The sequence below is a fragment of the Zea mays genome, chromosome 5, assembly GCF_902167145.1.
Source record: "Zea mays cultivar B73 chromosome 5, Zm-B73-REFERENCE-NAM-5.0, whole genome shotgun sequence".
In the NCBI taxonomy this organism is placed as follows: Eukaryota; Viridiplantae; Streptophyta; class Magnoliopsida; order Poales; family Poaceae; genus Zea; species Zea mays.
Window position 1 is genome coordinate 128,972,300 of NC_050100.1, and position 22,903 is coordinate 128,995,202.

The following is a 22,903-nucleotide window of genomic DNA, read 5'->3' on the forward strand; positions in this document are numbered from 1 at the left end:
TCAGAAGATGGGGAGGAGTCAGTAAGGGGAAAATCATCCTCATCAAAGACAACATGACGAGAGATGACGATGCCGCGGGTGGGAAGATCGAGGCACCGATACCCCTTGTGATCAGGGAGTACCCGAGGAAAAGACAACAAAAAGATCGAGGGCAAATTTGTGAGGAGCGGTGGCGGAGGTATTGGGATAGCAGGCACACCTGAAGACCCAAAGGTGCTCATAGGAGGGGTGGCGTCGAAGAGGGAGAATAACGGAGTGGGATGGGATGCCGCCTTGGAGGGAAAATGGTTGAGGAAGTAGGTGGCCATGTGCAAGGCCTCAACCCAGTAGCGGACAGGAAGAGAAGCCTGAAAGAGATGGCAATGCAGCATGTTGGTGGTGGTGTGAATCATGCGCTTGGCTCGGCCATTCTGAGGGGGTGTGAGGGCACGACATTTCGCAGTTGCACGCCGTGAGAGAGAAAAAAGGTGCAAGACGTGGAGTTATCAAACTCCCGTCCACTCACACTAAACAACACGGATGGTGCAACCGAACTAAGTTGACTCCTATGAGAAGTGAGAGATTGGTGAAGGTGTCACACTTACGGCGAAGGGGAAAGGTCCACAAATAGTGAGAGAAGTCATCTAGAATTACCAAATAGTACCAACAACCGGAGATGCTTGGATCAGGGGATGTCCAAAGGTCACAGTGGATGAGGTCGAAGGGGCGAGAAGCGCGGGACAAGGAAGAAGAAAAGGGTAAGCGAGTGTGACGCCCAAGCTGACTGGCATGGCAAAGCGAGGTAGCGTTGCCGCGAGGACAAGGGATTGTCGAGGTGGCGGAGAGTCTAGAGAGGACGTCGTGGTCATGGCCGAGACGACGGTGCCAGGTGGAGGCAGAGGCAGTGAAGGCGAGGGCGTAGGGTGCGGCAACATGGGCGGAGGAAGCTAAGGCAGGGAAGCGAATGGAATATAAGGGGCCAGAGTTGTCGTAGCGACCAACCACAGCACGACTAGTAAGATCCCATAGGTGAGCCACCAAATATCGAACTCCATAAAACAGTGGTTATCACTAGTGAAACGATGAATCCGATAAACCATGAACTTACAAAACATATTGGTGTTGATGTTTTCTTCACACGTCTCATTGTCAACAGAAAACTAATGCTCTTCAAAATGTGCCATCAGAAATGCAAGTTGCACACTTCTTTACAAAAGCACAAACAAAAGAACAACATCGTCTCAACTTGTTCAAACTCAGTGCTTCAGATCCTCCGCTTCCACCTTGAGTTTGAAGGGGTGTGTTAAGGCCCATATGGCCCATATTAGTTGTCATATATATATTCTACCAAGTCCTAAGGACTAATTGCTCACCCTAATCCAAGGTTAGTGACACTTCCAAATCTCCCAAACAACCAAAATGATTAGGGAATTAAGTCCTTTTCTTAGACTCTTCTCAACACTTTTGATACTTTGGCGCCAGCAGTTTGAAAATTGTGTGCATGCAGGCTGAGGGGCAATGGCTAGGAGGTCCAAATTGTGGAGGATTAACGTCCATACTTGCCAGGCAAACATGCATGAGACAAGAATATGTTAGATGGTCTCCTTAGTCTGATCACAAAGGGGGCATGCAACTGGATGGGGCAGTCCTCTTTTTGCCAGTCTATTGGCTGTCCAAACCCTGTTTTTGATGACAAATCATACAAAGTGGAATCTTCTCCTTCCCATTTTATTATCATTAAGTCTAAGCAACAAAGGGCAGTGGTATGAGTCATTACTTGCCGAGCTTTGTAACAGCAGATCCTCCGAATCAGTAGAGCACAACACTCTATCAAGCATCACCAAAGTAGAAGAATCTTGGCGATTTGACAATTTATATTTGCGACCAAGGGATTTTTTTTCAGAGCAAGGTCATTTATTGGCCTTCTAAACCACCCCATCATACCCTATTAAGGATATGATTATTCTTATCCTCATCTTTGTAAATGACAATGAAATCTCCATCAATTATCCATGGACGATGAAATACTACTCTAATGTCTCTTAGCTCCTGCAGAAAAAGCATCCTATCATCGTTGTGTTGAGGCACGTCGGTCATGAAGGGATTCAGAAGACACTACAACGCAGTGGCGGAGCCAGCTCGCAATGGGAGCCTGGGCACGACTATTACGGTTGTTTTTAAAGACTTGAATAGAATCAAAAGATAGTGTCTAGGTAGTCTTCGTTTGTTTTCCAGCAAATCGCTGCTCGGAAACACTTGCTCCTCTCGCTATAATTTGGAAGTTGCCAGTCCCCTTCTAGTCCTCGCGTGCCGCTTCTGCTAGTCCTTGCATGTCGCCGGCTGGTATGGTTATGAAATGGCTGCAACGACAGCAAATAGCGAGGAGCTACAAGCTCAGCTCTCTTCAGATTAACTAGAAGCGCCGCTCTTTGAAAGTCCTCGTGCTCTCATTCTGCTCTCATTCACCGTGGCCAATGGCGGAGCCCGGGCACGTGCCCAGGCTAGCCGGGCCGTGGCTCCGCCACTGCTACAACGCCTGCACGATAACTTCTACCTCGAGCACGACTGCTCCATCGTCCGCGACTACGATCGCGCCTACACTATGTGCCAATGGAACACGACCGTGTCCCTCCACCCGATCGGTCTCCTCCATCCGCTGGACATGCCCACCCAGGTATGGGCCGAGATCACGCTCGACATGTCGAGGGCCTTCACCAAATGCATGGCAAGTCCGTTATCATGATGGTGGTTGATTGCTTCTCCAAGTATGCCCAATTCATCACGCTCGACCACCCCTACACCGCCTCTCTGTTGTTCGGGCCTTCTTCGCCGAGATCGTACACCTTCATGGGTTTCCCACGTCGATAATCAGCGACTGTGACCCAGTGTTCACCAGCACTCCTCCCGCTAATGGAGCATGACCGCCTGCCGCCCGTACCACCGAAGATCTTGCGCGCCCAGCTCCATCGTGGCGTGTGGCATGTGTTAGTGCATTGGGTTGGTGTGGCTGAAGCATATGCGACTCGAGAGCCACTCAACCAGTTCAAGCTTTCCTACCACGACTTTCAGCTCGAGGACAAGCTGTTTTTGGAGGATAGGAGAGATGTTTTGGTTGGCATCCAATATGCTAGGCAGCATAAACGCCCTCGTGGCTAAGTTTCCTTGTTTTTTAGATTAGCTTGTTAAAATATTATGGAAGCAGCGCAATGGCTGGAGAATGTTATGTACTAAAGTCTCTGGAATCGCAAGGGATGGCCTCAATTCTCTAGTCATCCTGGAAGTTTGGACCTTATGGAAGCAGCGCAATGGATGTGTTTTTGACAACAAGAGCCCCAGTATTACTGATGCTCTTAAAAGAGTTGGGCTGGTGGTTGACCTTTGGGAAATGGCTGGTGCAAAGAAGTTGTCTTTGCTTACCTTCCTCATTCCATGCTTCCCTGCTAGTTAGCTAGCATTGTGGTAGTTCTTGTTAGTTTTTTAGTCATGGATGGCCTGTTATTGGCCGCCGTAGGGGGGCTAGTTTGTTCTTATATCCGTACATCTTCTTTAATATATTATCGCGCAGTTCTCCTGCACTTTCGAGAGAGAAAAACGCTTCTTAAAATATTGTAGATTGGTTTCTAAAGTTAGAGTCCTAGATGGATACATATAGATTTGTTTGTTAAGTTAGAGTCCTAGATGGATATGGATACATATAGATTGGTTTGGGAAGTTAGAATACTAGATGGATACATCATACATGTGGGTTGTATACCTATATAAAGGCCCTTAGATCATGAATAAAGACTCAAGCAGGCAATTCTCTTGCCAAGCTTCCCTAAGTTGTATACTGTTCACAAGCATTATTCATCCGCGTGTGTTGTTCAAGCGTGAACAGTACAACGCCCCTCCTAGATCCTTGACTTGCTCCTTCAACCCTAACCCAAATACAACAGTGCCCAAGCCTCCGGGTCCTGGTCCCCAGGTCCCTGTCCTAGTCCCAACACGGCTAAGATCTCAGGAACACAAGTTCCAATAACTTAAACAATTGTGACCCAAAAGAAGAGAGTGCATTTTAAATTGGATATCTATTATATACCAGACTACCAAAGTTCCTCTAGATTGACTTATTTTCAAGGCAGGAAACAGAAAACAGGAGACACAAAATCATAAACTTTTTAATTAGGGCAAAGAAACAGAGCATTTGAAAATATGGGCATAATATCTGAATACAAAAAAAAGAGGATCTTTTTCAATCCATTCAAGTCCATGTTTGACTTATGAGCAATGTAGTGCAACACTAGACAAGCAACAATGAATTTAAAGTTCGTCGCAAACAATATAAAACCAACCTCAACATGCAGGGAAAGCTTATCAATTTGATCACTGTACTGTGGAAGAGCCTGAACCATTTTTTGTAAATCTCTTGTCGATAATTCTCCATCGGTTCTGATGAAAAGAAAGGGAAATGCAATCAATCCTAATTACAAATCAACATTGAAACAAGAAGTTAAGAACATAGCTAACAAAATCGTGTTTGGAAGTCAGTGTAGATGGCCAAGCTTAAGAAATTACTTCCGATTAAGGCTCTGTTTGGCATTGCAGCACATTATAGTAATTTGTTTGGTGAAACAAAATTTGCTTTCATTTTCCAGATATCTGATTTCTCTTAATCACACTGTAAAATCTGACTTTCTCGGCTTCCCATTTCAAAGGAAATGTGGTTTACTTAAAAAAATCAATGAGAAGATGAAGTTGAAAATAGGGAATGATTGATCATTGTATGACACCAGGTGTAAAGTATTATATCTGATTTATGAAACGGGATGTTACTTTCCCAAAGCAGATTTAAACAGAAACAGAGTTAACAAAACATAGCAAACCAGAAACTGGCTTTACATCAAAGTAGCCATAGAACAAAATCATTTTAAGGAATCAAGCTGTCCCATAAAACTACTTGTCATTCAGGGTTAACTCGAAAACTGTTTGCAAGTTTGTCTGTCCTCTCGAATGCAGGTATCTCAACAGTTACAGTTCAATTTCGGTTCAAAATAGAATAGACTTATCCTAACTCATAGAGATTGGCATAGAACAGATTATGACCACTTGCTACTTATCAATCAGTCAAATATGATTCTGATGGTTGTAGTTCAATTATGGTAAGATGGGTACAGAATGACAACCCTTTCTCAAAACAAGGAGTGGCGAAGTATCGAATCAGGTTACTTCAAACCAGGTCAGCTAGATTGCATTTCTTAAACAGTTCTACCATGTTACAACATGTGTAACACTGTTTTTCAACAGCTGCCCGTCCTTGGCAAGCTAATTGGGTTTCACAATTAGGGCCATAGATTGACCATGGCCCTGAGCTTAGTGGAAAGCCAGGGAGCACGACAAGTGAGCAATGAGCAGTGGTCGTGGCACTGAAGACATGGGCTGACCTAGCCAGCGTTAGAATGGATGCACTAACCAGTTCAACTCAAAAGTTTAAGCAAATGGGAGAAGGTAGCCAATCCATTATACACTTCAACACCCCCACACACGTGCAGCCAGAGAGAAAATGGGTGGAGGCACAAATAAAGCCTCTATCAGATTCGAACTTGAGACTTCTGACTTTGATATCATGTTAAACACAAAAGCTTAAACTGATGGGAGAAGATAGCCAATCCATTATACACTTCAACATCCAGGACCATGTTCAAAGGGAATGCTTGGATGTGTGACCAGTTTTGCTTAACCTTGCTTAGGTAGGCAAGGCTAGCGTTGCCCAGCGAGGTGAGCCAATTTGGCTCTCCCAGCCCAGCAAGAGAAAACATGCTTGCATGGGAATCAAAGCAACATGGCAAGGAAACCAAACAGACCCAAAATATGTTTTCAAGTTTTCATGTGCCATGCATCAAGTAAGCTGTTCTACAAAGACACATATCACATACTACCTCCGTTCACAAATATATGACACCGTTGACTTTTTTCGAAAACTTTGACCACTCATCTTATTCAAAATATTTATTCAAAAATATTAAATTTTAAGTCAAGCACAAACTACCTTAATTGATAAAACAAATCACAAAAAAAAATGATAACTCATTATTATTTTTTAATAAGACGAGTGGTCAAAGTTTTTAAAAAAATCAACGATGTCATATATTTATGGAAGGAGGGAGTAAGATGAATTATAGTGCAATATATCACTTGTCATATATCAGGAGTGTATTTTTTTCTTAAATACGCAGCAGAGCTATGTATCATTGTATTAAGAAGAAAGATGGGGTCCGTGCAAAACCACGCCACATCCCCTGGAACAAGGGGAAGGGCATAAAACCAAAGAAGAGAAAACTGAAAATAAGAAGAACGCTAGAAGGGGCGAGACCAGACTGGCAGACTAACAAAACTCTAAACCAGACCACCAATCTGACCCAAATCGCACAAGGCCTTAGCCCCAGCCATACAAAAAAAACTCGGTCGCGGAGGGAAAGACCGTCCTCCCGGTATTATATTAAGAAAAGACCGAAACATGGTCCCGACCAAGAAAATCCCTGAACCCTGGCCCCACATCACTAGCGGGCCGTCAGCGTCCACTCTGCAACAGCCCAACCGGAGGGTGGCGCACAGGACGTAACCCGAGAGCGGGCGGGGCACAGCGAGGGGATTTTTTTAACCAAGCCCGAAATTCGCCCCCGAGGGGGATCGAACCCGAGACCTGGTGGTGCTACTCGAAAGCCTTAACCATTACGCTAGAGACCCTTTCGCCCCCAGCAATACACCAGAGATGATGTTCGATTTGAAGCAATACACCAGAGATCTCTGAGCTGGACACTGAGGTTAGGTTGTGCAGTTTCTCTCCTTCAAAAACGCAAGCATTGCGATGTTTCCAAAGCATCCAACCTCCCAAAATAATTAAGGAGTTTAGCCCTTTTATCTTCTCCTTCGGTAGATGCTTGCAAGCTCTAAGCCACCACTTAGCGAAGGAAAGTTCGAGCTGGTTTGGTGCCCGAGAAGCATGACCCAATTGATTAAGGACTTTAAACCAGAAATCCCAGGAGAAGACACAGGTAGCGAGTAAGTGTTGTGCAACCTTTTAGTATCGCGATCTGTTGTCCAAGATTTCCAAAGACAACACCAAGTCTCGATGATGGAACCATAAAAGAAGGCTCTATAAGTTGATTTAAAAGAATAAATCCCCGAGGGTGGCAGATTCCAAGTATGTTTGACCAATGAGGGAAAAGTTTCCTTGGATATCAGCCACCCACTTATTATCCTGCATACCTTCTACTAACCTATCTAGATTTCTCGATCTGTGTCACAAACGGATTTCTAATATTGACATGAAAAATAGTATTTGAACAACTAGCAGAGAGAGAGACTTTTTTTCTCAAATTCACAGGAGTGTTGGGAACCCTCAAACCCTAGAATAGGGTGGGGATATGCATTAATAGACTTGGTGTTGGGCCTGGCATGGTGAGCTCCTCGAGGAGAAGCTCATTCCGAGCGGCATGGAAGGTGGGAAAAGGCACGGTCCTCTTGATGAGAGCCTTCAGGTGGCCGTAGCGGGGACTGAGGCCACGTAGAAGGTTCGGCACCAAGGTGCGATCGGCGACAAGGCTCGCCGAGATCGAGAACAGGTGGAATTAGGCGTCGAGGTGGAGCGCCCGAGCCTCCCGGTTCCTGAGGAACTGGCCCTCGAGAGCGAGCCATGCCTGGCGCGCGGTGTCCTCCTGGTCACGAACGATGTCCTGCATCTCAACGGTGATGATGTCGTTGAGCCACGATAGAACCACGCTGTCCATCTGGACCCAGGATGGGGACGCGGGGCGATGGGGTCATCGAGGACATGGTCAGCGCGGGTGAACCGCCGGAGGGTGAGGACCACCTGAGCGCGCCAGCAAGGGTAATGGGAGGACTCTGGGTCCAACACAACGGACACGAAGGACCGTATGTTGTGAACCCCAGTGACCAGGGAGTGGAGGGCCGCGATGGTGTCAGCGTCGAGTCCGGAGGCATGGGGAGACTCCGGGGCCGTTAGGGGAGCCGCAGGCGCAACCAGTGGTGGCGGGGTGCCACGGCCGAGAAGGAGACGTTGTGCCATGGCCAGCTGAGTGTCACGGCCAGACCCATGGTTCGCTCCTGCTCCAAAGAGAGGGAAGCGACACGCTAGCGCTCCTGGGAGGCGGCCACGGCGGCCTGAATGGTGGCGATGGCAGCGACCAGGGCAGAGTCGGAGGACTGTACGACGAACGTGGTGGAGCCCAAGTGACATCGGCGATGGGCAGCTGAGGGGTGGTGAAGCCGGGGGCGGCTGCTGGGAGAAGCCTGTCGAGGACAGAGTCCCGGATGTCGCGGTGGCATCGAAGGCGCCCGTGGTGGTTGGATAGCCGGGAAGGCCAAGGCCGCTATGCAGGCAGGGCGGTAGGAGCCCAGCCGCGCACGCTGGCCGCAGCGGCTGCAGCAGCGGCGGCCGCCGCTGTGGGCGTGGGGAGACCAGCCAGGCGCGTGCTGGTCGCGGCGGCGGCTGTGGCGGCGTTGGACATGTACAGACCGGTGACAACCGCGCAGGAGAGGAAGGGGAAGGCCCCGGCGGCGGCAAGGGAGGGCGCGGCAGGGCCGCAGCCAGGGCAGCGGCGGCGTTCGCGGCCTGCTCGACGGTGATGTCCGCCTCCAGTGTCGCGGCGGCGAGGTGGGAGGGGAGAGGGCGTCGAATCCATGGAGGTTCATGGCGGCGGGCGAGCAGGGGCGTCGGCTACTGCTAGAGAAGCAGAGGCGCCGGGAGAGAGTAGAGGCGCCGGAGATGCAGTGGCCGGCGGCTCGAGCGCGCTGGTGGCTGGCGACAGGAACCTGTAGCCGACGGTTGGGCTGGGGTGGGGAGAGAGGAGAAAAAAAGGAGAAAACCTAGCTCTATACCATGTGGGAAACCTCAAACCCTAGAATAGGGTGGGGATATGTATTAATAGACTTTGTGTTGGGCCTGGCCAGTTACAGAGGGGCGAGAAGGTAAATACACAGGGAAGACTCCCAAACCCTAATACAATTCTAACAAGGAGAGTTGTGTATCAATGTATTAAGTGTTAGATGTATTGTGTGGCAATTGATGTACTGTGTGTAACAGATCACTACAATGGGCTTAGGTCCACTTTACTCTTATCATTAATACAACTCCCTACCCTGTATAGGGTTAGGGTTCCATTCCATCCAATATGGTATCTAGCTAGGTTAGTTTTTCTTCCTCCCCACCCCAACCCTGCCTCCACTGTAGCAGCAGCTACAGTTCCACCGTCGGCTTTCTCCCTCTTCTTTCCAGCAGAGCGCCTCCGCCGACTCCGCTGCGACCTCCCGCCGACGCTCCTCCACCTCAAACAGCTGGCCTGCTACACTCTCTCCACCTCCCTCCATGGCGGATCACCTTGCTAGGCCATCGGCGGGCTCCGCCTCGCCGCGGCCGCAGACTCCCCGGCATCGACCGCCCTGGTCGGATCCTCCTCGACGACCATCACCAACGACGGGCTCCTCCATGGTGTGCCCTCCCACCTCGCCAACACCGTCACGACCGCACCCCTCCCTGGTGCGCCCGACCTCCCAGCACTCTGCATGGGCCCACGTCTGGGCATGGCGGCTCCCCTACGCTTGCCACACGTCACGCCCTCCAGCGGCAGCGACGCCCCCCTTTCCTTCAAGACGGCCAGCACCACGCACGGGCTGGTCGACGCCCTCTCCGTGGCCGACGTCCTCTCTGTAGCCGCCGCTGGGCCTAGTACCGCCGTCCCCTACTCCCCGGCGACGCAGCAGCCCCTGTTGACTCCTACCTTCGGCTTCTACTCCAGTCTCATCGTATGTGGTGCCCCCGTTGCGACTGCGGGGGGGTGTTAGATTGTGTGTGTGGTCCGGCACCACTGTTGGGCTGCCGGCCCACTAGGGTTAGGGTCCCCTATGAGTCTATATATTGTAACCCCTTCTCTATGCAATACATTAAGCAGTTCAGTTTCTTACATGCGGTACTATCTCGTCACTTTGGATGACTTCTCTCACTACTTGTGGACCTTTCCCCTCCGCCGTAAGTCTGACACCTTCCCCCACCTTTCTCATTTCTTTGTGTGGGTGTGGACTCAGCTCGGTCGTAAGTCTGACACCTTCCCCCACCTTTCTCATTTCCCGTGCCTCCGCTCCCCCCCCCGCCCCACGAGGAGCCACTAGTGTACCATCTCATTGCTCTCCACCGGGACCCCAGACACGTGCACTCGACGGTTACCAGGTGGGCCGCATGTGTCCTCCGGCCTGTTAGCCATCAATTTAGCGACTAGTTTATCAAAGCTATGCACCAAACTGATCGGGCGAAAGTCCCTCACATGGGTGGCACCCTCTATCTTGGGCAAGAGGGTAATGTAAGCTGAATTCAAAAAAACTTGGCCGGTAGGGTAAAGACCGTCCCCACGGTATTATATAAAGAAGCTCAATCGCAGCGCCGACCAAGAAAGGTCACGAAAGGTGGCCCCTCGAGTAGCATGAGGGTTCGCCCCTTATAGGCCAAAGTTTTGCTCGTGCCTTGAGCCCTCCCAGTGTAAGCAACGGGACTCTTACTCTCATCGAGAGGATGACACTATGAGTTAGGGCAATTTTCTGTTTATTTTCTCAAACACTACACAATGTCATTTCCGTCTAAGGGTTTGGGATACATATTTATAGCCCAAGGGGCTGCAGCATATGCTTCCTAGAGATGCGAATATGTTGTCCTACAAACTGCACTAACCACTAGGTGTTGTTGTACTCCAGTCAAAAGAAAAACTGCAACAAGTTGTTGTCCTCCAAAAGCTAAAAAAAAGGAAAAGGAGATGCCTGCAGCATGTTGTCCTTGCAGTCAAAAGACTGCTGCTGTGCAGCACGCTGTCCTTGCAGTCAAAAGACTGTTGTTGCTGCTGTCCTATAGCAGAGATGTTGTGTGGACTGTCCTCCACACCACAAAATTAGAGATGTTGTCCTCCACACAAAGACCACATGACTTATTCCATCATTCTCCCCCTAAGTCTTGTGTGTTGCCTTGTGGGAAAGTTGAGCCATTCCGGACCTGAAACAAAGCTCAAGAAACTTGATCCTCCCAAGGGGCTTAGTGAGCAGGTCCGCAAGTTGATCCTTGGTGTTGATGTAGCGCGCCTTGATGCTCCCTTCTGTCAAATAATCACGGATGAAGTGGTACCTCACCCGGATATGCTTACTCCGTTCATGGAACACGGGGTTCTTGGCCAACGCTAGGGCGGACTGGCTGTCCACCCGGAGTTCCACTGCTCCAACGTCTCTCCCGAGGAGATCACCGAGCAGGCGAGCAATCCAGAGTGCCTGAGTTGAAGCGGTGGAGGCCGCTATGTACTCGGCCTCGCAGCTGGACACGGCCACCACCTGCTGCTTGACCGACTGCCAGCTGATGGGGCACTTGACGAGGAAGAAGAGGATCCCGCTTGTGCTCTTACTGCTGTCGATATCGCCGGCGTGGTCGCTGTCGCTGTACCCGACAAGGTGCGCCTCCCCAGGGCACCTCGGGTAGTAGAGACCAAGGTCAATAGTCCCCGCAACATAGCGGACGATCCTCTTCACAGCATGCTAGTGCTCCGTCGTCGGTCGCTGCAGGAACCGACTAACGTAGCCGACGGAGTATGCCAGATACGGTCGTGTGTGGACGAGGTAGCGAAGGCTCCCCACAAGACGTCGTGCTATCACGGCTCAACTTCAGCCTCTCCTCCATCGGAGTCAGAGCTGGGTTGCAATTAGTGAGCCCAACCAGCTCAACAATGCGCATGGCGTAGGCGGTCTGGCGAAGTGTGATCCCAGAGTCACTCTGGTGCACCTCAATCCCTAGGTAGGAGAGATGCCCCAGGTCACTCATCTGAAAATTGGCCTTCATCTCTTCCTTAAACGTCGCCACCTCTGCATCCTTGGCACCGGTGATCACCAAATCGTCGACGAAGACACCCACCAGCAGGGTATTTTCTCCATTGCCCCGCCGATAGATGGTCGCCTCGTGCGGGCTCGACATGAAGCCTATCCTCTTGAGCGTGGAATCTAGCTTGGCATTCCATGCCCTCGGTGCCTGTCGCAAGCCAAAGAGGGCCTTGCGCAGGCACAACACCTTGCCCTCCTTGCCAGGGATCGCAAAACCTGACGCCTGGTGTACGTACACCTCCTCCTTTAAGTCGTCGTTAACAAACGTCGACTTGACGTCCATGTGATGAACGTGCCAGCCCTCCTGGGCTGACAGCGCAAGGAGAAGTCGCACGGATTCCATCCGTGCCACGGGGGCGAAAGCATCGTCGAAGTCGATCCCCTCCTGCTGTAAGAAACCGCGTGCCACCAAGCGAGCCTTGTGCTTAACAATGGCGCCGGCTTCATCCCTCTTCAGTTTGAACACCCACTTAAGGGTGATCGTGCGATGACCATGAGAGATCAGCGAGCTCCCAAGTGCGCTTCATCTCAACCGCGTCCATCTCCGACTGCATCGCGGCACGCCAAGCCGCGTGTTTCTCGGCCTCCGCGAAAGACCGAGGCTCGCCATCGTCGCATGCAAGATGCAACTCTCCTGCTAGAATGCGAGACGTCGGGCCCGGCACCGACGGGTCGATGAGAAGGCCCTCCACCTTTCAATACCACAACGGCTCGCCGTCGTAGCACGCGTCGACGCTCTCCTCGTCCTGGGAGAGCGGGGTCACGAGCTCCATTGGGTCGTGCTCGACACAAGCTGGCGTCGGAGAGGACGTTCCCGGAGAGGGTACCGTTAGTGCTGGAGTACATGGTGACGGAGAGCTCGCTGGAGCCGCAGTCGTGGCTGGATTGCATGGTGGCGAAGAGCTCGTTGTAGCCGGAGCTGGAGAGCGTGGCGCTGGAGTCGGAGACTTGGGGGCTGGGGAAGGCCTACTCGGAGAAGGGTCAACTACTCCCCCGGCTCCCTCAAAGTGGACGTACTCGATGGTGAAGTCGTCGTACGTCGAAGTCGTGTCGTCGTCCACCGCCTTGTCCCAGGCCCATCCTCGCCCTTCGTCGAACACTAAATCGCGCGTCGTGTGCACACGCAGTGTTCCTGGGTCAAGGATGCGGTAGGCCTTCGAGCCCTCCGCGTAGCCAATGAACACCCCTGGGGTTCTCCTGTCGTCGAGCTTGCCGATGTGGCCAAGCTCCTTAGTGAACGCGAGGCAGCCGAAGACCCGTAGGTGAGAGACCGCCGGCTTGCGCCCATGCCAAGCCTCATACGGTGTCATCCCGTTGAGTGCCTTGGTGGGCGAGTGGTTGAGGATGTAGACCGCTGTCACCACCGCCTCTCCCCAGAAGACAGTCGGCATTCCCCTCTGCTTGAGGAGAGCCCGAGCCATCCCCAAAACCGTCTGGTTGCGCCGCTCGACGACACCGTTCTGCTGCGGGCTGTACGACGCGGAGTAGTGGCGTTGAACGCCCTCATCCGCGCAGTACGACGCGAACTCAGCCGCTATGAATTCACCGTCGTTGTCGGTGTGCAGCACGCGCAGTTTGCGGCCGCACTCCGCCTCCGCAGCGACCTGCACACGCTTGATGGCGTTCACAGCCTCTCCCTGCTGCCAAGGACCATCACCCACATGTAGCGGGAGAGGTCGTCAACGAGCAGCAAGAAGTAGCGTCGTCCTCGTGGTGTGGCTGGTGTCACTGGGCCACACAAGTCCCCATGCATGAGCTCAAGCCTCTCCTTGGCTCAGAAGCTCGACTGCTGGGGAAAGGGGAGTCGTTTCTGCTTTGTCAACACACAGACATCGCAGAATTGCTCCACATGGTCAAGGCACGGCAGGCCTCGTACCATCTCCTTGGCACTGAGCCGCTTCAGGGCCTCGAAGTTAAGATGCCCGAAGCGCTCGTGCCACTGCCATGCCCCGTCGTCCTGACGAGTAGCAAGGCAACAAGGTTGTGCCACCTTCACGTTGAGGATGTAAAGCCGATTTGGACTCCTGCATACCTTAGCAAGAAGGCGACGAGAGGGGTCTCAGATCCTCATGACTCCTTGCTCGACCTCCACGCGCGAACCGTTCTCATCCAGTTGTCCCAAGCTGATGATAGATTTCCTCAACGCAGGGATGTAGTAGACTCCGGTGAGCAGCCTGTGCTCACCAGACGCGGCGATGAATATGACTGAGTCGACGCCCTTGAACTCTACGCCGAAGGCGTCCCCAAACTTGACGGAGCCTCAGACGCTAGAGTCGAGCTCGGTGAAGAACTCCCGTCGGCCGGTCATGTGATGAGTGGCGCTGGTGTCGAGGCACCATCCTTCGATCATGTCGTTGTTGAAGCCGTCGCCGAGGAAAGCGCGTGCTTTCGACTCATCAGGTGGAGGAGTGCCGCTGCGGCCGGTGCCGCTGGAGGTAGCTTGATGCTTATATGTGCTAGGAGTAGAGCTTCCTCCTCCGCCTCCGCCTCCGCCTCCGCCTGTGCGACGTTGGCATGGCCGCGTTGTGGCTGTCGACATTCCCTGGCCCAGTGGCCAAGCTTGCCACGGTGGTGACAGCCGTCATCCCGTGCCGGCTTCTTGTTGCCGACGGCGCCGCCTTGGGCGCCTCCGCGGGCACCACCCTCAGCTTGTCCTCGTGCCCCGGCCTAGGCGCCTCCGCGCGCCTTGTGCGGCTTGCCGCGTTTGCGGCCCCATGTCGAGGAGGACTCCCCCTTCTTCTTGTCACCCTGGCAGGCCTCCCACTGCTCCCGATTGAGATGTAGCTTCCCGCCGATGGTGATAGGCGCAGAGAGGGCCTGTGGTTCGTCGTCGTCGACCACCTTGAGACGACCACTCGCTTCTTCAATCGTCATCGTGGAGAGGTCTAGCAGAGACTCGATTGAGCGAGCGATCTGCTTGTACTTCTCGGGGATGCAACGAAAGAGCTACTCAACGGCTCTCTCCTCATCGTAGGTGTCGTCGCCGAACTGCACCATCTTCTGCAACAGAGTGTTGAGGCGAAGAGCAAAGTCATCAACATCCTCACCTGGCTTGAAGGCCAGGTTCTCCCACTCCTTGCGAAGTGTCTACAGTGTGGTCTTGTAGACACGGTCGCTGTCGATGCGGGTCGCAGCGATGGCATCCCAAGCTTCCTTGGCAGTCAACTTCTGGGAAAGCGAAAACTACATCTAGGATGGGACTGCAGCAATGAGGGCATCTAGCACCCGTCGATCGTCGTAGTAGTCGACGTCGTCGTACCGAACGGCTTCCCACATGTGGCGAACCTGGAGCGGTACCCTCATCACTGCGGCCCACTCTTCGTAGTTGGTCTTGGTGAGGGTAGGCCACCCACCGCTGGGACCGATTTCCCTGACAACGGCCTGGACCCCACGGTGACCATGGTACCGATCCAGGGAGGGAGAGTTGCGCCGCCTGTAGAAGTCGTGATCTCCGTCGACCTGTCCACCGCCACTGGGTGCATCGTCAGCGCGTCCGCGCCCATCTGGGCTGTCGCCGCATGCGTTCTCGCCCGAAGCGCCATCAGCGCATCTGCGCCTATCTAGGCTGCCGTCGTGCGCGCCCCCATGGCGGTGCGCGGCTGCCCATTGAGTCGTCTGCTCTTGCGCTGCCTCCCTTGCCAGCCTAAGCTCGTCGTTTGTGCTGCCGTCGGCGGAAACAGAGATGTCGGCGCTACTGCCGTGCAGAGCCTCGAGCTCTGCCGCCGCCGCACGTGCAGCATCCGTCGCCTCCTCTGCTTCTACTTCCGCTCTCGCTGCTGCCAGTTCCGCCGCCGCCAGCCGTGCTGCCCTCGCCGCTGTCGCTGCAGCCGCGACTGCTGCTCGCTCGCGTTCTTGTGCCGCGGCGACCTTGGCCTCCTGCTGGCGCCGCGCACTCGATGTGACCGAGCGTAGGGACATGGTGCGCTAGAGAGGGGTCGCTACGTGTGAAAGAGGTTGTCTCAGACGAAAGGCTGCTCGTCAGAGCAGGAGAGGAAGCAACAATTGGAGCTCTTGCTTCCGACTGAGTATAGGGAGAGGCGCGAGAAGGAGATGAGCAAGAGATGTTTAGGCTGCAAGATAACTTGCCTCTGATACCAATTGTAAGCAACGGGACTCTTACTCTCATCGAGAGGATGACACTATGAGTTAGGGCAATTTTTTGTTTATTTTCTCAAACACTACACAATGTCATTCCCGTCTATGGGTTGGGATACATATTTATAGGCCAAGGGGCTGCAGCATATGCTTCCTAGATATGCGAATATTCTGTCCTACAAACTGCACTGACCACTAGGTACTGTTGTACTCTAGTCAAAAGAAAAACTGCAGCAAGCTGTTGTCCTCCAAAAGCTAAAAAAATGGAAAAGGAGATGCCTGCAGCACGTTGTCCTTGCAGTCAAAAGACTGCTGTTGTGCAGCACGTTGTCCTTGCAGTCAAAAGACTGTTGTTGCTGCTGTCCTACAACAGAGATGTTGTGCGGACTGTCCTCCACACCACAAAATTAGAGATGATGTCCTCCACACGAAGACCACATGACTTATTCCATCACCCAGCCCCTACACGAGGATCCGACTCCCCCATAGGTCTGTCCATCTCGTGTGCACACAACCAGGGAAACAGCGAGTGACCTTTTTTAACCCTCAGCCTGAAATTAACTCCCACTAGGATTCGAACTCAGGACCTAAGGAGTGCTCTCGGACCACCTAACTAGCATCTCCATGTTCCTGAATTTTCAAGCCCACACACATGAGACCGCAGACATGACATCAAATTTTATGATGGGCAATTTTGGTATCTTCTTCTCCAGCGGGTCGGCCTGTCCGCACTCTCCCCCGGGATGGAAGATATCAATTTCGAAGCTTGGTGGAGTAGATCGGCTGAGGTTACTCCTAAGGACCTTAGAGATGGCCTTAACTCTTTGGTGGTTCTTGGGGCTTGGACTATCTGGAGACACCGTAATGACTGTGTTTTCAATGGTGCTCAGCCTTCTATAGCTAGATTGCTTACCTCAGCCAGTGATGAGTTCAATATGTGGTGTTTTGCGGGGGCCAAAGGCTTGACCCGTCTTTCGGACCTAGCTTTTGTGTTCAACCCCGATTAGAAGGGGGTTATTATTACTAGTGTTGTTTGTGTGTGTGTTTGTGGGAGTGGTGTTTAGGTCATTGTAATTATCATCCTTCTTTTAATGAAATGATACGCAGCTCTCCTGCGTGTTCGAGAAAAAAAAATTTATGATGGGCAAGCAAGCTTTGTAAATGACCCATGAAACCATCTGGCCCTAGGGACTTATCCAAAGGCAAGCTTTTAATTGTGTCCCTGCCATGTATGGGCGCCAATATGTTAGGCGTTCGAAGATGTAATATTAGCAGTTTGGGCCCATCAGGCCTTAAATTAGGAGGTCTATTAGGACTCAATTTGGGCCCATCAAGCCTTAGATTAGGAAGTCTACTTAGGACTCAGATTAGGATTTAGCTTGGGACTCTTGTAACAGCCTATATATATGGCTGGTTCGGTTAATAACAAGCAACCAAGATTTATCTTTCAGATCCCAACTATTACTTCCACCGGGCACCCAAGCTCTCCCCTGGCGCCCAGACCTCATCGAGGAAGAGGACCTCTTCCTCCTCCTTCCCACAGCTACAATCTAAGATCTACCTCCTCCATAGGCCCTCCATCAGTCCCAAACTTCCTTCTCTGAGAAAGGAGCCTCAAGACGAGCAGTATTATCAAAGGAGGGCATACCCAAAGCCTCTAGGTCAATAGTAACCTCTCTTCCTACAGCTGTCCCGAGGAGGCCTTGATAAAAATTGAGAAATGTTGCTGCCTTGACTATGCACAGAAATGAATTATTTAACGCATTTCACTATGGGAATATCATGTGGGTTGCATTAACTTTACACAAAGTCACAAACTGGAATGCGGCCAACACAAGTCCAGTTGCCACAATGATTATAATTTATGATATATACAGTATGATCAATCCAGGAAAGAAATATTATCAATGGCACTTGTATTCACCATGGGACCAAATTTATACATGTACAAGTATTAGCAAATATGCACAAACCCCCTTATACAATGGGAAAACACAGAAAACATAGACATCTAATAAGCAATATCAACTACCTATTGTAGACAACTCTTAAACCCAATGTAAATTGGCAGAAAAGAGAAGTGTCTGCAGAAAACTGGCCCACATTTATTTATTATCTAATTTGTGCTCATTGCAGAATGGAAAATCAGAATGGTAAAAAGGATACGAGAACAATCTTAGCTAACAAAGATATAATAATCTGGTTGAAACAATATACCGTGCTTGATGCAATTGTGCAGCTTTGTTCTTTGAAATGAAGTTGGTCATCTTATCATGTAGCCTCTCACTTGCCTGTGATAGTCATGGTTAAACAAGCAATTGTTGAATACATGTGCCAAGTAGGAAGGTAGATTAAGGAATAATCTTACATCTGCTATATGTGCATGCCTAAGCTCAAGCCAGACAGGGTCATGATCCTCCAACAGGACCTCCTTTTTTTCAGTTGCCGACCCATTTTTAGTTGGAACCTTCATTTCAGTCAGAGAAAAGAATCCATAGTATAAACAGAGGCAATGGAAAAGAATACATTATTAAGGCCCTGTTTGGATCCCATGGCCTAAAGTTTAGTTGGCTAAAGTTAAGGGCCAAACTTTAAACCACTTTAGCACATTTGTAAGGTCTAATGAACTAATGTCCATTTTGTCAGGTTGGCTAAACTTTAGAGAACATTTTATACCGAATGTTTGGAGCATCAAGACCTAAAGTGATCTAAAGTTTAGTGGCTAAACTTTAGACCAAGGGATCCAAACAGGGACTAAAACATCAGCAAGTGTGTTTATATGCTCACCTCATGAACATACTTGTTGCCATCCATACAAAGCAGATCATGACACATAGCATCATAAGTCCATTCATGAATAATTGGTGCAATCTGAAGTACCAAAGAAACAAAGCGGTATAAAAAGATTAACACCATTTACTCAATGTAGAAGAAAAATAATGGTTAAATCACATATATGTTCAACATATACCTGATCTATTGAACGGTCTACTATAAGTAGCTCACAAGTTTCTGTTTGAGGAAATTCAGGTATTGTCGTTTTATATTTCGCAAGACAATTCCATACACTGGCAGCAAGCTTTGTGGGGACTAAGTCTCGTAGTGTTGTCATTGTAGAAGCATCAATCGTCTTGGCAATACGGTAGTGTACACGAGGGAATTCCTGTAGTGTATAGAAAAATATATTTCAGTAAATTTTAAGGCGACAGTTAGGACCAACTTGCACACAGATCAATCATTGAGATGCTTTGTTGAAAGAGGATGGGAACATAAATAAATAAGAACTATAACAAAGCTATCGCCAAAATATAATTTCTGGAACAATAACATCAACTGATCTCCAAATTATCAACATTGTCTTTACTGTACAGGAGTTACTGCAAGGCTACCAACAACTTCACTTCCTACTGAACCATTTTGTTAGACAGCAATATTCATTGCCTTGTACATAGGCGTGATGCCTGGCTTCTTTAAGCAGCCGGCCAGCCTTGTATAGCAGGTTAGGATAGAGAGAGATTTGGGGAAGAGTCCAGGATGGTAAGGATCAATTAGGGTCCTGCTCTGGGTTAAAAACGAACATCTCCAAAAGTTCTGTTACACCCATTCAATGTGGAGCGAATGAGCTGACCACCATTTCTGCCTTATTACCATGTGCTACAAAAAATTTTCCCTGCACTTACTTGGGGATTCCTCTATCAATCCATAGGCTTGCTAACTCTGATCTCCTGCCGCTTGTTGATAAAGTTGCTGATAAACTTCCAGGATGGAAAGCTAATCTTCTCAGCCGGGCTGGTCGTCTTGTCATGGTTAAGACAGTGTTGTCTTCTGTCCCTATCTATCTTATGCTTGCTTTAGAACTCCCTAAATGGGTTTTTAAGGCAATCGATAAGAGGAGACGAGGCTTTCTTTGGAAGGGGCAAGGTGATGCAAATGGAGGTAACTGTCTCGTGTCCTGGGAAGCTGTCCAGCGGCCTCTCAAGTATGGTGGTCTGGGTATTCTCAACCTGGAGATGTTTGGATGGGCCCTACGTGCCAGGTGGCTTTGGTTACAAAAGACTGACGCGTCAAGGCCATGGGCTGGTCTCCCTATCCGAGTGCACCGTAATGCAAAGGCCCTCGTTGATGTGGCTATTACCTCAGTGGTAGGCAGTGGTGAATCTGTGAAGTTCTGGTCTGATCGTTGGCTCCTTGGTAAAACTGTGGCTGAACACTGTCCAACCCTTATCCAAGTGATTTCTAGAAGGGCTTTAAAGCGAAGAACAGTAGCTGAGGGGCTCACAAATCGTCAATGGGTGTCAGATATTCGGGGAGGATTGTCTGTAGCGGTACTAGTAGAGTATCTGCAGCTATGGAACTTGGTTGATGGGGTAGTTCTGCAACCTGACATCGCAGACCAACACATCTGGCGCCTCTCTGCTCATGGTACTTATTGTAGCAAATCGGCCTATGATGCTCTCTTTGTTGGCTCTATCCCTTTTGGCCCTTGGCGACGTGTCTGGAAGACCTGGGCCCCCTTAAAATGCAAATTCTTTGTATGGTTGGCAATCAAAAACAGGGTTTGGACAGCTGATCGACTTGCAAAAAGAGGTCTGCCCCATCCAGTTGCTTGCCCTCTGTGTGATCAGGCTGAGGAAAACATCCAGCATATTCTTGTCTCCTGTGTGTTCGCTCGGCAGATATGGACGTCCATGCTACACAATTTAGGCCTCCTTGCCATTGTGCCTCAGCATGGATGCACTCGTTTCTCAAATTGGTGGTGCCAAAGTATCAAGAAAGTGGAGAAGAGTTTAAGAAAAGGTCTTAATTCCTTGATCATTTTGGTTGCTTGGGAGATTTGGAAGCACCGTAATGCTTGTGTTTTTGAGGGGGTTGTGCCCTGCACCCAGCGAGTTCAGAGTGCTGTGATTGAGGAGGGCAACGTCTGGTGTTTGGCTGGTGCATCAGCTCTGCAGGACCTCCTGCTGCGCCAGCTCCCTAGGGGACCTTAGCAGTTTTCCTGCTGGTAGTCGTTTTTTGGTCGGGTTGTTACCTTGTGTGTGTGTGGTGCGTTGTGTTATTGCCGGAGGGGTCTCGGCCTAGGGGCCTTTGTAATTAGGGGTTGACATGTCTTGTCTCTCCTATGTTCTTTTTTTCTTCTTAATTTAATGACACGCAGCTCTCCTGCGTTTGTTCAAAAAAAAAAAAAAGGAGGTTTCCTTTTACCTCTGGCTCTTCCCCTATATATGTAACAGCACTCTTCTCTATCAATACACACACAATTCCTGCATTCTACTTTACTTACATGGTATCACAAGTCTAGTTTTTCTTCCTGCCGCTTCCGCTTCCAGCGCGCCTTCTCTTGGCGCTGCTCCATGGCCGCTATCACCTCAGGCATCGAATCCGATCCCCTTGCTGTCCCACAAGAGAATGATGCCGTCCAAGACCGCGAGCGCCAAGCCCAGGTCGCTCGCGCCGCCGCTCTGGCCCGCGCCGCGACGCCGAGCGAGAGGCCACCGTCGCCCAGCAGGAACGCGACGCGGCGGATGCTCGCGTGCGTGCGGCCCTTGAACGCGCCGCGCGTGAACACGCGGCTGCTGCGCCGCCTCCTCCCATGGAGATCCCGACGGTGACATCCAAGACGGTGATGCCTCCCCTCTGGAGGCAGCACTCCTACATCATGAGGCTGCAACCCTGCTGAATCTACACGCCCAGGCAGTGGCTGTGCAGAACATTCGCACCCTCATCCCGCGCTCCTCCTCGACGCCAACTCCACATTCTACGTCCGATGGTGCGATACCTTCCTTCTCACCCTCACCAAGTTCTCCCTGGAAGGTCATGTTCTCTCCGATATCACTGCATATACCTCCCCCGATTGGGTTCGCATGAACGCCGTCGTCCGTACTTGGATCCTCAACACCATCTCCGACGACCTCGCCGACACTGTATCCCAGCGCGGCGTCACAGCTCGCGTCCTGTGGCTCTCTATCGAGTCACAATTCCTAGGGAACCGCACCACCCGTGCTCTCTACGCCGACCAAGAGTTCCGCTCCTTCTCCCAGGGCGACCTTCTTGTTGCCGAATACTGTCGTCGCTAGAAAAAGCTTGCCGAGGATCTTCGCGACCTTGGTGAGCCCGTCTCCCCATAGGATCAGGACTCCCCTCCAAATGAGTATCTCATGCATATTTTGGCTCATGCAGTTTCAGGGCTGGTCACTGCTGGCACATTTTAAGTCAAGGTCACTGTTGGTGGACAAACAGGCATTGCCCTTATTGATACCGGCAGTTCAAGTACATTCATTGATTTGTCTTTCGCAGTTAAAACCACTTGCCATATCCAAAAGTTCGGCTAAAATAGCTGTGGCTGGGGGAGGCCAACTTACATCTGGGGCAATCATAGCAGACACTGCATTCTCTATTCAGAAACATGCCTTCAACAACAACCTTAGAGTCATGGACTTGAAAGAATACGATGTCATGATTGGTTCTATAAACATAGCCCATTTGCCCTCAATTTGAAGACCAGAGAATTTCTCATTACCTTAGAAGATGATACTCTCCTCTCATTAAAGGATTGCACATCTCAGGACGCGTACACTGAACAACTGAAAATGACAGAACACTTGTCCTCAACATCATCTGAGGTCTTCACGAGCGCTTCCTTGCGCTGGGTCTGCATCTTTGTCGCACATACCGCCTGCCCAGTTTCCTGCAGGTCCGCGACGATCTTGCTCTTGAGGAGCTCACCATGGCGAAGGCTCCACCTGCTGCTGCCCTTGCTACGCTCACTGCACCTGGCAGCATGGGCAGCACCACTTCTCTTGCGCCCTCCACCGGCGCTCCTCGTCATTCCCAGCAGCCGGCCACTCAGCTGTCGGCCCCCTCGCAGCCCTCTGGGGGAGGCTCCGGCGGTCGCTACAACTCCAACCAGCGCGGCAAGAGGGGCAAACGC

General features: G+C 50.9%; 1 protein-coding gene across 2 annotated transcripts in view; it reads right to left on the minus strand.

The window, feature by feature from the left end:
• Positions 1–22,903, minus strand: part of LOC100280502 (SNARE-interacting protein KEULE) — a 91,080-nt gene that overhangs the window by 19,535 nt on the left and 48,642 nt on the right. For both annotated transcript variants that reach the window (XM_008645345.3, NM_001153422.1), the window contains 5 exon segments: positions 18,947–19,138; positions 18,763–18,846; positions 18,344–18,442; positions 18,193–18,266; positions 4,311–4,407 (listed from right to left, as the gene is read on the minus strand). In XM_008645345.3, the coding sequence (XP_008643567.1) occupies positions 4,311–4,407; positions 18,193–18,266; positions 18,344–18,442; positions 18,763–18,846; positions 18,947–19,138 (546 nt within the window).